General features: G+C 36.0%; 2 protein-coding genes across 8 annotated transcripts in view; one reads left to right on the plus strand and one right to left on the minus strand.

The window, feature by feature from the left end:
- Positions 1 to 39: 39 nt before the first annotated feature.
- c5h12orf65 (chromosome 5 C12orf65 homolog) lies at positions 40 to 1,246 on the minus strand. Its single transcript, XM_027016895.2, has 2 exons — positions 691 to 1,246; positions 40 to 490 (listed from the first exon to the last, which is right to left on the minus strand). The coding sequence occupies exons 1-2, from the start codon at positions 967 to 969 to the stop codon at positions 263 to 265; spliced, it is 507 nt and encodes a 168-aa protein (XP_026872696.1). The 5' UTR covers positions 970 to 1,246; the 3' UTR covers positions 40 to 262.
- Positions 1,247 to 4,127: 2,881 nt separating this feature from the next.
- The window catches only part of LOC113581620 (membrane-associated phosphatidylinositol transfer protein 2-like), a 60,413-nt gene continuing 47,206 nt past the window's right edge, over positions 4,128 to 17,334 (plus strand). For all 7 annotated transcript variants that reach the window (XR_004775978.1, XM_035525981.1, XM_035525977.1 and 4 more), the window contains exon 1: positions 4,128 to 4,695. The gene's annotated coding sequence lies outside the window, so the exon portion shown is untranslated. The remainder of the gene's footprint in view (positions 4,696 to 17,334) is intronic.

Here is a 17,334-nt window from a genome sequence, read left to right on the forward strand (position 1 = left end):
ATTTCAGAAACCCAAACTGTTTATATTAAATTGTTAGTTTTATTACACTTTTACCTGAATTTTTAACCTTGGATGAAAAATCCAGACAGGATGAGTGATTATACAAGTTTAATACATTAATTTTAATCCTCTATGCAAAATATAGGTATGATCAAGACTGTTATTAAAGATACGTTAAAGGCAAAAGAGTTTGCGTGTCGGCATACCAGTTCATAAGTTATTCAAGGGTTTGTGCCATCTTCACAGCCGGTTTATGCAAACCTCATCTGTTGTCCTCTCCTTGCTTAGACGCTGAAAGCGTCTCTTTGAACAGCCTTTTTTTCTGAAGATTTTCGTTCACTTTCCTCCGTTTTTCTTGTTTTCTTATCCTGGATTCTTCCTTGATTTTTAGTAGCTCGCTATCTTCTCCTTTGTAAATCACGTCCAATTTTTCACGCATGATCTCTCTCGCGCGCTTCCTGTTTAACTCCACTGATCTGGTTTGGTGACACTGGAAAAGAAAGTGAGTAATTTTACTGTGCTGTCAAAGACATTTTCTACTTCTGAGTATACGTTCACGTTTGCCCAGGAAGCTCGTGTACTGAGGTAAAAAAAAAAAAAAGATAACAGCGAGATAAACGCACTAAATATATTGTTGTTCATACAAGAAATGGCCTATTTTTCAACTGTTAATGAGTTAAAACAGTGTACCTTTACGACAACACCTGTGGGGATGTGCTTTAACACTACACAATTACTGGTTTTGTTAGTAGCTTGTCCACCTGGTCCAAAGCCACGGACAAACTGTTCTTCCAAGTCATTCTCATGTAATACTGGCAGATCAATCCGGTATTTTTTCCCTGCTCTCTGAATGAGAGGCCACCCGACTACTGGACTCAGCCAAAGTGGAGAGTGTCCTCGAGTTAACGCGACCCTGGTCAGTCTTCTCGTATAGAAGACGAGTTGGTGGACGAATTGCAAAGCTGGCATTTTGCGTGGTCAGTCGCCAAACCCCTTGAAAATCTGGACGGCTTTTTCGTGTGAAATCTTATCCTAACAGCGCCAAGCGTTGTTTGAAAAGCATTAAAGAACAATATATAATACTACTGGAAGCCGAGGTTTTTGTTGTAGCAGCGAGCAATCCATAACTAAGATATGAAGTGGGAAAAACTAATATACATCAAATTTCTTGAGACTAATGAGATACTACCTGCTACAAAGATCATTCCGTACAACGTAAATAGGCTGAGCAAAGTAATGGAGGAACTGTCGCCTTACAAATCTTCTTCGTCGTCCGTGGTGCAATAGCGATCACTGCATACCGCCACCTGCTGAAACCTGAAACAGAAGGCAAGACCCACTCCACAGAATTTCCACGCTTTCCCCCTGGAGGTCGAGTGCTCCATCCATAAGTTTAAAACTTTCAGGTTTCTTCATTCTGAAGTGCAGTATCAATATCAATATCTGACCACCACCAAAGTACTCTTCTTCATAACACATGGATATGATATGGACGCAAGGTAAAGTAGTGAAACTCATGGCTGGATGGATAGACAGTCAGGAGAGACCTGTTTCATGGTCTACCCACAACAATGGACGCAGGCCAACCGCAAGACAACATTAAGTCTGTATATAAAAACTAATGTTTATTCTTGATCTAAAATACCCTGGTGTCACATTCCTCAGCATTACAGTTTCCCCCACAATTATAATTAAAATCATATATTATCAGTAACCCTCCATTTGTGCTTTCATCTGTACCTTGGCTCATTGCCAATGTCTACTTCACTGGGGTGAAGTAACAAATATGTTTTTTCTCTGTTTTTAATATAACTCACATTAATTAAACAGAAACTTAGCAGACTAATTTATTAAAACATTAATTCATAGGATAGGTTTTGTGATGGTCAATATTGTATAGCCGTTCTAATTTTGACTGCTGTACTATAAAGCACCAATACCTATATTAAACTTATATTAAACTTAATCTTACTTTATTGAATTATTCTCTCAAGTGTGATTCTCCTTATTTATACTCTGCTTATTAAAATCATTTCTATGTATCCAACTACATTTCTGAAGCACATATAACACCTTTTTGCTCTAATTATCCTGCTGCTACTAGTAAATAACCAGTGTGTAGGTATGTATGTATGTTAGTCTGTGTCACTGCTAGAATGAGCAAAGTCCTGGCCTCTAATGCAGTCACTAATTTATTTCAGCTCTGGATGCACATGCAGTGCTGCATGTTGAATTGTATATCCAGGATTCTAGCCCAGAAAATCTTGCAAGTTGTACCACTGTTTCTTTGGCCAGCCATGTTTCTCCCAGGGTTCATGCTCAACATGTAACTGTGTTAACTTGTGTAAAAGTCACCTTTGTCACCTTTAGTACTATGTCACCTATGTCACCTTTAATAAAAGGGATGTACTTTTATAAACACAGGTTTTGGACTGAACTAAACTTGAACTTAATTTAATAGATTCTTAGAACCCTCTTTAGCAGTATATGGCCTATATTACTGAGGGAAATAAATCATGCAGCACCTCCTGCTATTAATATAAAAATAAAGAAATGTAGTCCGTGTCAGTGTCCTTAGGTCACTTTTGTACAAATCCAATATAATGAAGGACCTCCATCCAAAACATTATGTTCTTTTGGAAAGCCTGTGTACTACACCTTTTACAATATTTACTACCTCTACATCTTTATCTGTCTATAAGATATGTGATGACTAGGACCCCACCAAATTCACACCCATGTAAACTGCATCACGGACCATGAAATCTCATGAAATATCAGGAAAATTGGGGGATTTTTTTTTTTATTGGACACATGACTTAACTGGACAGCACAGAGTTAAAAAGCTTGTTGCTTTTTTTCTGTTGCTATGGAGATGAGTCAAAGCAGTTATGTAAAAAGTAGTAATGTAAAGTTACACATTGTTGACCTGCACAACTTCTCCTTTAATAAACACTGACATTCATGGTTTTGATAAAAACCATTCATAGAAATTACAACCTCGCTGTTATTTGACATTCCCGCATTTTGCAAATTATTTTAGCATGGTGCTGCCAAGCTGAACAAGTACTTTCATCTCAGTGAGACAGAATGAAAACTAAAACTCTATCCTGATGTTCAATGCTTACCACTCAGCTATTAAGGCAGAATATCAGTTTAGTATGGCAGGCTAGCCTGGCAAGGCTAAGGTACTGTCCTAGCTTTCATCTCCAGTTCTAGACTGCCCTGGGAGAAAGAACACAGCTATCAGAAACTGGATTGCTAGCAAATTTGGCATTTTTAAAAATCATAAAATCATAAAATCATGCATTAATAACTTTCCTATCTATTATTCATATTCTTATGTTAAACATATATATATATATATATATATATATATATATGAAATTTGTAATATACTGTATACACAATAGAAATTATACGTGTGGTAAAAGAAGACATATGTATTCAATATAAAAATTGTAAACCATAGGATATAACATCATATTTGTGATGTTTACACTGAATATGTAATCTACAATGTATGCTGAAGATAGTCTTGAACTCACTGTCTGCACGGTATCTTCACTTGAATGTCTTCAGTTGAAAAGGTTTCACTGCCTATCTGAGATCAATTATTCTATTTTTGGTAAAGTTTAGTGTTTTAAATAATCAGAGACGCATGGTGAGGTGGGATTTAGTGCTGCGAATCTTCATACAACCAATCAGGAACATTCCACTCATTTCTACAGTGAAACATTGGTGAATACAGATGGCATTGTAGTGTTCGTTATGGCTTCACCTTTGGTACTTAGATGTAAAACTCTTAATATACTTTAAAGCTATGCATAAACAGTGTGCACTATAGTGGCATGTAATTCCCAATTAATATTTGCAATTCATATATGCCGATCTTTTATCAAATTGAAACACACACCCCTGAATTATGTAAAGGCTGTTTAACACATTAATCTTTTCTTTCTTTTATTGTTAATTTGTTTACAGGGCCACATATCATTGTGGAAAAGGCTACCTCACATTACTTTGCTTCAACTTCGATAAACCACATCAGCTGTTGTTACAATTTAACTACCAAAGCCAGCAGGCGGAGCGCTACATTCCGTTTCGGTCGTATGTGTGAGGAAATAGTGAAGACAGGTCGTTACAGAAGTGGTCTCGTATAGCAAGCAAAACAAGCGGGTAAACGAGGTTTTGTGTTGGGACGGCATGGATTCAACCTTTTCGTCTTTTATTAAGCTTAACTGAGACAAAAAGTGGCTCTACGAAAATCGTTATCCCATACACGTTAACGAGGAACGCGCCACAAACAAGCTGATTTTCAAATCTGCAACACGGATGTAATGAAGTCAAGGGCATACTACTACATGACTTCGCTGGCGGTTTGTACAACGTGACGTTTCTGTGTTGCTGTGGTGGGCTTAACGTAAAATACCAATTTCTGTAATATACAGATATACTATACTGTAGGTTATGAAGCTTGTGGAAAGTAACGTATGAAGACACATTACGCAAATTCCTAAACTAACAGGTTGATGTCACTGTATTTGTGAGAAAGAAAAGGACTATTTTTCCATTACGTGGATACGGCTTTTTATCCGGAAGAACAAGAACTTTTAGGCTTATCACTTGCACAAACCATGAGTGAGAAACGAAGACAAATATTAGCAAATTTGGATCGGTAAACTTTCTTTATCGGTAAGTTCACGTTGGAAATATATTTTATTTTATATTGTAGCGATATGTAATGGTCACTGCGGGCCATCAATCTCTGATTACCATGCTGCGATGTTGCTAGGAAACTGACGTGATGGAGCTGTTTGGTTTACTTCAGGTCACCACTGTTTTTCAATAAGGATTCAAATAAAGTGTTTTAGCTGTACTCTGAAAAGAATATAGCACAATAAAGAAAGTGCCCTACAATTCTCTTTTCGAATAAAATCATTTACAAGTGACTACAATTCTTAAATATGTTTTCGGTAGACAACATTTTATCATGACGCAGTACGATAAATTGCTCTTCATAATAAATGTGTCACAGCAACGTCAAGGATGTAAGATTCATGTAAAATCAGCAAGCTTGTCACACATGACGTCTTCAAATAATGAAGATTCACAAAAATGTTTGGGCAACTGCATGGTATGAGCCGTATTAACTCGCAGACAGGCAATCAAGTAACAGCTAGGCCTAGGTCCCCAAGCAATGTCTATTATGAGGATCAAGAATCTATTGCAACGTTTAATTGGATTCAGCAATGCTAAGACAAGTAGGCCTACTTTTCTGAAGCTGTGTGTTCATATCTTTGCATTAAGGCTGTTGTATGTGTTATATTCCCCCCCCCCCCCCTCACGTCAGTATAATCCACGACATACACCTATGATGACTCCTGTGTTGATAGAAGAATAAACATCTTGCACAATGGTCTGACATTAGCCTGCTAAAAGTTGCTATCAGATGCTTGTCAGTTGCTTCAAGCATGCTTTCCGTTCTTAAAAAAAACTTTACTGAGATGTCATATCATGCACATTCAGTATGCGGCAGAGCATTGTGTTGTTATGCAGTGACATTGTGTATGCCAGTTGTCTCACAAAACACAAATAATCATGAGACTCTTCTTTTTAGTGTTGCTGCACATTTGTAGTAAATCTATCATATTTAACACAGACCTTTAATGGCGTACTAGTAAATGAGAAATGTATAGCTCATAATTATATTTAACTTGTTAATTAAAATTTCTTGTGTATGTTTCATAAAATAATCAGTACCCCTATGAAAATAAGCAGTATTCAAAATAAGACGCGTGTGTGTGGGTGGTATTGATGTTGTGAGTTTGAGTGGGTGTGATCACTCGGTCTGAGTGTTTCTGTGCCTGTGTCTGAATGTGATATGAATGCAGTGCTCATAGAAGGTGACTTTGTGTTGTGGATTTAGGGAGTCTATAACCATGATCTTCAGAAAATGTTTGTTTATCACTTTAAAGTAAAATAAGTTATAATTAGCACATACATGTATAATACACATGTTGTTGAGACTGAGGTATATTTTGTTTTGATATGTATTATTGTTGTTTGTAAATGTATTATTTAAAATATTTGCTATTTTGGTTATTTTAAGCCATTTTAAGTTTGAAACTGAGATCATACTGTAAAATCATACTCTAAAAAAAAGAATACCTTGTCCTACAGTCCTATCATCAATCTTTTGTGCTATTATCATGGCATGCATATTATCATAGCATGGCATATCTGCACTTTGTGAGAGGTAATATAGGTGTAGTTGTCAAAGGTTCAGGTTTGTCCACAGTTGGTGGGGAATAAGCTGTGCAGTCAAAGACCTTACCTGCCACTGTGGCAGTTTATTGATTACTGTGCCATCCACTGCCTCACCTTTTTGACCACTCTACTCTTTTTGCACACTGACAGCTCCCTTAGGGCCAATACAGTGACTGAATAAAAAGTATATTATACTTCTTACAGGAAAAGCTTTTTTCTATAGTGTAAAGTAAAATAGTGTTGTCTAGGCAGCAATCAGACCTAATATACAGATTGTTAACATCAATCTGTATCATAGGCTCATTTAGAAATCTTAGTTACTGTCATAATTTAATTTAGTTCAAGGTTATACTTAGTCTGTTACAAAATACAATTTCTCTGTGATATAACAGAGAGAGTTGCATTTTGTCATGTACTCTAACAGCATATGATATAATGGGATTACAAGTTAAATTAACGTAATTTCTCAACTTTGAGAGATGGTAAAAGCTGAATTTGTATTGTAGTGGTACACCTAACGAGGTTGCACAGTCAATGAGCCAATGTGATGCCATAAAGATGATGGTTTTATTTTACCATTTATGATGAGACATAAAGGTTATCTTGATGTTGAAGCATGTCCAAATGCTTTAAAAAAACATAAACAGGTCTGGTCACATAAAAGAACAAAGATTACACCAAAACATTCTATTTATGCTTTAATTCTAGCAGACTCTCTCTCTCTCTCTGTCTCTCTCTCTCTCTCTCTCTCTCTCTCTCTCTCTCTCTCTCTCTCTCTCTCTCTCTCTCGGTCTGTCTCTCAAAAACATTATGGAGGACAGAAATTTTGACTGAATCCTCTTCATAGAGGTTAACCATACATTTTAATCTATACTTGTCTGCAGTGAAGATTTGCACGACAAAAGGCAGTGCTGTTCTGAGCTTAGCTACAGTAAATCCCAGCCATCATATGGTTGTGCACACATATTGCTCACTGGCTATGGCTAAATGCTTTATTCAGTGAAAACAATTGAATGTCAACAATGTGACCCTTCAGAGCTGTCTCAACCAGGAGATAGGACTGATAGTCCGTACTCATTTAAGGAAAGGATTGATGAACTCTAGTTCAATGGTGTCACGGCCTGAGTGCTGCAGGGTGTTGAGCCGGATGCACAGACTCCCTTGATGATCTGAAACATTTAATAACATAAAACATAAAGGACACTCGTGGCACTCACACATAATAACACTAATAGACAGCAATATAAAAACAGTATAAACAGCAGCAACGACAACATAAAATGACATAAACGCTGGGTTACATTAACAGTAGCTACACATTCATTGACACTAATATTTGACACTGATGCTAACAATGACGCCCACACTGACAGGGGTTTAAATAAACAGACATACTCTCAATGTTAACCCCGTGCAGGTGCATGCCATCACGGAGGATGTGGCAACAAAAGTCCCCTGCATGCGGCAGGCCATACCACATGACTTGGGGCGGGGGGCATTCCATGACAAATGGCCCGCTCACCCTATTATCCTTTCTCATACAGCATTAGAGTTTAATAATAATAATAATAATAACAACAACAACAACAACAATAATAATAATAATAATAGGAACTTTACATAAAACATAAATGTTTTATAAGTATTTATTATTTAAAGTTTCCCCATTTTTAAATTTTGATCCTTAAAAAATCTAACTCGTTCTTTGTAGACACAGCATATAGTTGCCATATAGTTGTTTGTGCCTTGCTTATGAGTAAAAGTTTGTTTCCACTTGAGTTGCCAGAGGTCTTTATCACCACATGTGCTACCTAAAATGAGAGCCAATCTGGCTTTCTGAAGTCACAGTGAAAAGACCGAAGGGCCGAATGGAATAGTGTGGAATGGAAGTATATAACCACACACTCAACACTTAAATCACTTGTATTTTTGTGATTTTAATACCAAAAATCAAAATGTTTGAAATTAAAAGTTCTATTGATTACATTTTATAATCTTAAATGAAGCATGAATTCATTTATCTTTATGAATGTGCATAAAAAAGAAACAAAAATAACTCAATAATGCATGAGATGCCTTTAAAGTTTTCTTGATCAAGAAAATCATTGTCTATTTGTGACACTGCAAGCAGGAACAAGTTGTGAGTGGTAAAAAGAACAAGTTTTATTTGAGAAAAACAAAAATAAGCACAGTAACTAAGCATGAAAGACATTGGTAAATGACTCGGGGCAGTCCCAATGTGAGGCTAATGTGAAGTGTTGGATGCTAGCATCCGTGGGTTTTCAATAGGAAGGAGATAGTGACAGGAACAGGTATGTGAAATTATCAATAATCTGGTGATTGAGAGCAGGAAAGTGTTCCGGGCTTATGAGTGATGCAGTGTTGGCCGGGACGTGACATGTGAAAGGTAAATTGGTCAAAATATAGTAACTGCCAAAGGTGAAGTCAAAAGCCTTTAATTAAAAATGACCATGTTTATCTTCACTGTGGGCCATTAACATCCTCAAGGTATCAGTGGTTTAAAAATTTGTGATAAATGTGTAACTTAAAACCTGAAGCTGGTTGATGGTATTAAAGATACTGATTACTGTGTTGATTAGACCTTAGTGAATTTTCTGCACAGTGAGAGAATAAGATCAGTGTGTATACAGTGTTGATGTATGGCTTTTTAAAAAATATTAAAGCTTTAGCTTGCTTCTGAATGAAGCAGTGAATAATGTTGAGAAAGGTTTACTGAAGTATGTAGGGGTTGACCGATATGTTTGTTTTTTTTTTTTGTTTTTTTTTTTTAAGGATTAGTAGTAATGCTGATAACCAATATCTGGGGCTTATACTCATTTATCATAAATTTTATGTTTTCAGTAAAACTTTATGAGAATGCAGCTTCCTTAAGCTCACATTAGTTGAACATAATGCTTAAGTGCTTTGAGCTTTAGACTGCATAAAGTTTGTAAAAATACTAACTTAAACATTGTAATCTTGAAATAGATAAAACTAAATAACTCAAAGAAATTTTAAGAAATTACAACAGGAATCACAATAACTATAGACAGTTCCCCATTGTATTTGCATACATTTAAAATAAAAAAAATTCAGTGAAATGAGAAAAAATAATGAAATTCCAATTTCCAGTATCTTCTCAGTAGTTCCAACTGAGTAACACCAAATTGCAGTATAGAAAGAACAACCGCTCATGTGTTTTTGCTCCTGCATTGATGTATGTTTGTCAGTTCAACTAATTGCTCAGTCTACCTAAAAATTATCTATTGTCTCATTACACAGAGGAGTTAAAAAGTTGAAGGAACTGATCTGATATCATCAGAATCCAGTCTAAAAATGGTAGAGGACACTGCAGATCATGTAATAACAGTTGGGTTAGTTTGAGTAGGTCACGTGATAACAGTCAGGATAGTTTGAGATGGTCACATGATAATAGCCAGGTTAGTTTGAGGAGGTCACATCATAACAGAGTTTAGCTACTGAATTTTCCTCATATAATGATTGAAGAATGAGTTGCTGATGGTGGATGGGAAAATTGAAAATGGAGTAACTGGAGAATAAATTAACTTCAGGTAACTTTGTGCATAGATTTTCTTTGGCTACATAGAATAACCATTTTGTAATCTTTATCAGATTACATTTCTATTGGTTTTAATCAGAGGTTGAGTGAACAGACTCAGTGCATGTAGCCTCCCGCTGTCTGCACACTTAGTGCCTGGTTTGTGGGTTGTGTAGCAGGTAGAACAAGTGAAATTTACATACCACTGAAATTTACATGATGAATTATAAGGTCAGTATTACGTTTATGTATTATGTATTTAATTACAGTTGCATTCAGTAATAAGAAAAAGAATGCAGATGAACTGTAAATTTCAGGAGTGAGTGAGGCAGCCATATTGAGCAGAGAGAGAGACAGACAAACGAGAGTGAGTGTGTGTGTGTGTGTGTGTGTGTGTGTGTGTGTGCGTATGTGTGTATTTGTTTGCACTAGGTGACCAAACTGATGACCAAGGCATTAAATATCATCTCACTAAGAGAGACAGTGACATATCCCTGTATGGAATTGGATATTTAAAACATATCAGATAGGTTTCAGTATCAGGTAGCATTCAAATGGAAGATATCGGTATCAGATTGGTACAGAAAAATTGGTATTGAGTCACTTAGTTGACTAGGGTATATGCAAGAAAGCCTAGATACAGGCTACAATAATTGTATAAAACCTACACTAACAAAATGCATAGAACTATAAATGTAATATCTGAACAATCACCCAAGAAAAATTGTTGCTATTTGGTAAAAAGCAACAGTGAGTCTTAAAATGAACCTTAAAATGTTTATTTAATTTTGACGGTCAACCAAAATTTAATGTGATAACAAGTTGTAGTTTGATGTATTGAATGTATCAGACTCTTGAAAACACTGCATGATTACATGAAAATAGGCCATTTAGCCTGTGCTGAGTGGTGGAATCTTTGGAAGTAGCGCATTAGTAACTGTCTGTACTTTTAACGAATGAAAGTAAAAATGACCAGAAATTGTGCATAACTTATTTATCAAATGTAAAACATTAAGTTATTATTCTATAAATAATTTAGGCTGCTGCTTTTGGGAAGCTGGTCTGCATGGTCCCATGGGTACACAGTCCATGTTACACCACATGCTCCATGTGGTTATTGATATATTCCTATGTTAATCAATGTAATCTTTATACTAGACATGTGTGACATGAAGCAAGACAGTGGGAATGCTCATGGCAAACACAAAAATAGGCTTTTTTCCTGCATGGCAAACCAGCAGAAATGGTACAAAATGAAATATTCTTGCTATAACATGCAATGCAGGCACATAGTCAAAAGAGAAAATAACTAAACTAAGATATATTTTTACTCAGCAGCATTATTACAACCTTGAGGGCAGGGGGAGGCGCTGCTGGCGGTTACAGCTTAGGGGAAACAGCTATTTTTCAGTCTGTTAGTTTGTAGTATCTGACTGCCCTGTGCTGCTTGTCAGTCTCTGCTGATGCTGCTAGCTTTCTTGGTTATCATATATACTATTTGATTATCCACTGAGGTACCCTGTGTCTTTTTGCTCTGCGACTGTGCAGTTAGCATACCACAAAGTAATGCAGTGGGTATGGATGCTGTCAGTGGTACTGCAGTGGAGGTTCAGTTTTTGAGGGAGTATGCCTGTCTCAGCTTTCTGCGAAAGTGCACTCTTTCGTGAACCTTTTTCACCTTATGAGAGGTGTTAAAGGGCTTTGTCAGCTCTTTTATTATGGAGTTATGGGCTTGTACTTGTTGACTACAAAAAGTATGGTCTCCAATTCTGATGCATTGTGGTCTGTAAGTGTGAAAATCCAGAACCCTTGAGCAGAGTAATGTGCCTACACCCAGGTTACAGAGTTTGATAACCAATTTATAAGGGATTATGGGATTAAAAGCAGGCCAGAAGCCCACAAATAACATCCTTACATATATCTTTGGCTGTTTAGATTGATCATATTCATTAGACCTGGCATGCTCCCACTGTTTCCACTGAGTTAGTTAAGAACTATGTCACACTTCTGAAATCATCCCTATAATTCTGCAAAATTAAGGTTGAGGAATGATGAGAAAGCATCGGTCCTGAGATGTTAAATATCAATCAAGTTTGCAAGTTGATGGAAGCCTGCAGATTTTTGCTATGGGAAGAGTTATTAGTCTCACTCACTCAGCTATAAGAACTTACTAATTTAAACACCCTTGGTAAATATAGCTGAGTGAAAGATCAACAAAGATCATCTTTCTTGATCACAGAACAAAAAAAAGCCTTGGGAAATTTATTGATTTAGTTTTTTGCCAGTCCCAGCATGAGTCTAGTTTTCCTCCATCGCAAGATAGCTACCAGCCTGGGAGGGCTAACAAGCTTTCTTTGAGCCTGCGAAACCAGTGACCACTGTCACTCGTGCATTGTTTTTGGACAGCTGAATGTGAATGTCAAAAAGGGGTAACTTTTGATTGTGTTTGTGACCTAACAGGTAACCATAACTGCCTGGCATTGTACTGAATAGTTAAATTAATGAGATGAGTGAGAGAGAAATAAGGCTATCCTTCCCACACAGCAAGCAGGGCCAGTTATGCTCCTGACCATGAATGACTGAGAAATTGTTAGGATTCGAATGGGAAACACTGCTACTTGCCTGTGATGTCACTGAGTTGGCTGAAAGCGTTATTGAATAAATAGCCAGATTCATACATTTCTCATGAAAGATTTCTGAACATTTTTTGGGGGGGACTGAGATTGCAGCATATTTATATGGCTGTTGTAAAAAGCATTATATAAATAAAATATGCTTTGCAAAGTGTTGTTAGTAAACAAAAAAAAAAAATTCTGAATGCTAAACCCCTTGTTTAATAATTGGTTCACATAGACAATGAACTCGCCTTATGTCTATATACCCACTTATATCCCAATATTAAACTTATTTTGACCATACCTTAACTATATAGCATTCTTTTATATATTATTTGATGGCCATTATAGACAAACATATGACAGCTTTTATTAAAGGTTATGATGATCTTAAAAAGAGTAATTACTGTAAGAGACAAAACAACTAAGGAAGGCATGTCAGGTAGAACAGAAATAGGTTGGTTTGGATTCAGTTAAGTGAGTTTTGTGACATAAAATGTAAAAAAAGCTAAAAACGCATACCTATCCTGCTATATAACTTACTTACAAAAGGCTTTTGAAAAGTGGGTATTACAGTGATAATATGCTATTCACGAATATATATTTAGGTGCTGTCTAGTTTTTTATGTGCTACTAGCAGTAGCATTGGCAGTCAACAACTCTGGTGTTTTTATTATGTATTTATTAAATAGTGACTTGGTGACTGTACTGTCTACCTTGGCAGGTAGCCTACAGCATACAGACACGTCTATTACTAAACCGCTGGTGAAAGTGAGAAAGTATATGTGTGTGTGTGTGTAGGAGTAAGAAAGAGACTGGGGTGGGGCTTGTTTATTTTTTTAATGTGATTACAGTTCATGGAGTAAGTCCATGTATTCACCATTAAAAATTAGTCGACACACCATTAATTCCTTATTTCAATTTTGAGAGTTCAAGCTTTGGTTTCTGTGTTTAGGACCTTGAGAAAATGATACTGTATAAACAAAGTGGGATTATAATAACTTCTAGGACAAAATTATTTTGACTTGTTAATTACGTCCCTCTTTTAGTATTTGGTGCATTGTCTTCTCAGTAATGTTTGATGAATTAGGTGAACACAGCAAGAGTGTGCTACTTTTCCCACCATACACAATATATACAGGTTCCTCAAGGTTTTTGATTCAGCTGACCCCACAGGTTTTTATGCTTTTCTCTGGTTGCTTTCAATGGCTCCAGGCATGTAGTTTCTTACATATTTTTCATTGTTGATATAACGTTTTATGTTTTTAAGTCACATTGGTAAATGTCCTTTTGAAATTATATGTAGTTCAAGACATTTGCACCACACTATAATAGTTTTAGCTCTTACCATCTTATCAAGACTAAAATCAAAATTCTCTAAAGGTGTTTTGCTCCATTAGCAACAATGTTATACCCTTTAACTTATTATAAGCAAATAATATTTTGCTGTATTTGGTACTATATATTCAAAATACTGAATTCATGAATTGTATTTTTATCCATAATGTTATGTATTCTTTATATGACCATCCTGGTTTTGTTGTTGTTTGTTTGTTTGTTTGTTTTTGTTTGTTTGTTTTTTTAGTTGCAGAACCTGCCTATCAGCTTGTCACTGTCATGAGCAAAGCTTGCAAAGTTGTAGTGAGAAGGGAGCTAGTGATATACGGAAACGAAAGGTAGAAAAAAGAATCCCTGCTCTCCCTCAGGGTGCCCATTTTGCAGCACTGCAATTTAAAAATGAGGAAAAAAATGAGAGAAAGCCAATCCTTTCAGCAGCACCATAGTGTTAAAATAGCTCACCCCTCCCTCTTCCTCCCTCATTCACGTCATTGTTTGGTGCACAGTATTTGCATCACAGTAGTTGCTGTCATTCTGTGTTTTGGGCAGTCTATCTTTTCTGCTTATTTTACCCTTAAATTGCCATTGTTAAACTTCTCCTAAGGTGAATATTCGGCTGTCTCCCATCTGATATCTTGCATTTGCTATTTTTTTGAAAGATAATTACCTTGCCTTTTATCACAGTTTACTATATCACAATATAAAAAAGCATGAAAAAAGTATGCTAATTTAATTGTTTCCTGTCTACTATGACAGGTGCAGTATACTTTTAATAAACAGTATAGCTTTAATTTGATGAACTTTTACTGCAATTCTAATGATTCATGTTAATAATTATAGTATATTTTAAATATGTTTTAAATAGCTTACAGGACAATGAACAGTAGGTACACAACTTAATAATGGCCTATCACAATGGCCTATCAGCATAGAATATGACCATAAAAACCGTGTTTTACCGTCAGTAGTAATTAGCTAGCTCTGCAGCAGTATTAGTATTAGTGGTGGTGGTAGTATAGAAGTAGTAAGTAGCTCTGAATGTTCAAAAACAAAGCTCATGTTTTGGAAGATAACAAAGTCCACAGCTGACAGTGTTAGCACAATTCCTCCTCTGAACACTCAAGTTTCTTTCCATACCAGTGTTACTTACAGAAACATTTAAATAGCTAGGTTAGCTAGCATACTTCAGGCAAACTTAGATCAGAGCAAAGACCCAATCTGATCTTTCCATCCACATCCACCACTGTTCATAAAGGTTCACTCATTCTTCATTCATTCTTTACCACCATTCACTTTATAGTGAGCTGAGTGGAGGTCAGCATGGCATGATACTAGGCTATATATTTTTAACATATCAAGCATAGATAGCCAACTATAGAATATAACGTTACTAATGATGAGTGTGCAGGAGAGAGAAAATATATGCACCTTGGAATAACCGTGCATCTACTAACTAGATGCTGTCACAGGCAAAGAAAAAAGAAATTAAGCAAATGCGATTCTCCAACTGTAGCATTTAATGAAAGTAACGAAAACAAAACTGAACATAAAAGGATACATCACTTATTGAGATCTCAAGATTGCCAGGTTCCAACTAAAATATACTTATGTAAATAATAAGTACAGTGCTCCAAATGACAACCAACCATTTTCAAAAGGATCTACCTTTTGAAAGGATCTACCATAAAGTTAAAGCACAACGATACTCACCACACCTGACAAACTGACTCGTCCTGTCTTGTAGACAGCATATTTTGTCTCTACTTACAGCTCTGCTAGTGCCTTGAGCTCATACATTATGAGTGTCAATAAAAAGCCAGAAACATAAGCCAGTGTTCTTTTTGGTCATTTTAGTAGCATTATCAAATACATAAAACACAAATGTGTACTGATGCTGACAAATAAAAAATAATCAGTTCTTTGGAAACAGTAAGGCAAAAGCAAACAAAAGAATTGTCTGTGTTGCCTGAACAACATATATTTGTGGTCCAAAATAAGTCTGACGTTTGATATCCATGGGGAATTTTTTTTCTAACAAGCCAGAGTGTTCTAACATTGCTAATTAACAGGCACGTTTAACCTGATAGGCTTTTCCCTCAATTTTTTTTTATTACCATCAGTTAACTGAATTTTCTTCCTCACCCAGATTAATGTTATTTCATTTTGCTAAGGGACATATCACATAGGAACAAGTTTCAACATGTTTAATACATAGCCACCACAGTTACATTTGTAGACATGTTCGGATTAACAGTTCACAGAAATTTACAGTCACCTGTTTTATCCATGCAATGTATTGTTAAATGCGGGTTGGTTAAAATATAATGAGTAAATACTTAGGCTAAATATAGGCTCTGTTTTTCTAACAGCAAAAAACATGTTAGAAGATTCTTATCAGTGGAAAAAAATGGACTTATGTCACATTAAATGTATTGGTGGTATTCGACTGACTTATGCATAATAATTAAACACTGTGCAGTCAGACCCTAATATTAAGAAAGAAAAATATATTGATACCACTGAAACAATCCATAGCTTCATAATCAGTAATCCTTCGCTATGGTATGGCATAATGTGGGTATAATCATGGAATGGTATAATGTCTTCACGAACATGTGATGATGTCGTTCTGCCTTGTATCATCAACTTTGACGGATGCCTGCAGCGGAACGAATGGTAGTCAGAACATTCTTATTAGCTGTTAGTCAGAACAGCAGTATTCTCACTCTAAGATATTTTATATTTCAGATGGAACCTGGCAATCTTGAGATCTCAATAAGTCATATGTCCAGACCTGAAATGAATTTGTATGTTCACATACAAACAATTATATTTGAGAATGAGACAGAGGGTGTGGTAGTGTGCAATATTTGTCTAGACTCTGTTTATGTCATGTACAAGCTTTTGTTGGCACATTATGGTCACTTGTGTCCTCATCTACTTTCCCTGAATAAGTGAACTATCTCAGGACTTTGACATGAGTGTACAGTAAGAACAGTGGTAACCACTGAGGTTAATTGTTACCTAATAGGTGTGTTACCTAATAGCCTTAAATTACAGTGTAATTACACTAAAATGGAAATTAACCAAAGAAGCTGAATTGAGCAACATGTTATTAAGCAATGCAATACAATAAAAAAAACCACAAACTATTCACAAGGTCAGTTTACAATTCATAAATTATATTTACATCTGGCTCTAATGGGTCGTGATATGTCAGTGGTTAAGCTACTTGACTTGTAAGGTTGCTGATTCAAGCCCCACCACTGCCAATTTGCTATTGCTGGAACCCTGAGCAAGGCCCTTAACCCTCAATTGCTCAAGTTGTACTGAGTCATAATTGTAGGTGGCTTTGGATAAAAGTGTCAGGTAAATGTAATGTAGAAATTCAAACTTGATTTATTGGCACAGATAAACAGTATATATAAAGAGCCTTGTTGCTCATTCTCACTCTCTTTAGACTGTATTACACTACTATATTTTGCAGCTGCTCATGTACAGATTTTTCAAAATAAAATATGGAATGGTTATGTGATCCTTCTTGACCTGTTT

This window comes from Electrophorus electricus, chromosome 5 (genome assembly GCF_013358815.1).
Source record: "Electrophorus electricus isolate fEleEle1 chromosome 5, fEleEle1.pri, whole genome shotgun sequence".
Taxonomy (NCBI): Eukaryota; Metazoa; Chordata; class Actinopteri; order Gymnotiformes; family Gymnotidae; genus Electrophorus; species Electrophorus electricus.

What these genes read in the sequence shown, in the direction of transcription:
- c5h12orf65 (XM_027016895.2), bottom strand. Translation starts at nt 969, where the DNA reads ATGCCAGCTTTGCAATTCGTCCACCAACTCGTCTTCTATACGAGAAGA. An exon ending in CCACAGGTGTTGTCGTAAAG is followed by an intron (nt 491 to 690) that starts GTACACTGTTTT and finishes TTTCTTTTCCAG; the next exon opens with TGTCACCAAACCAGATCAGT.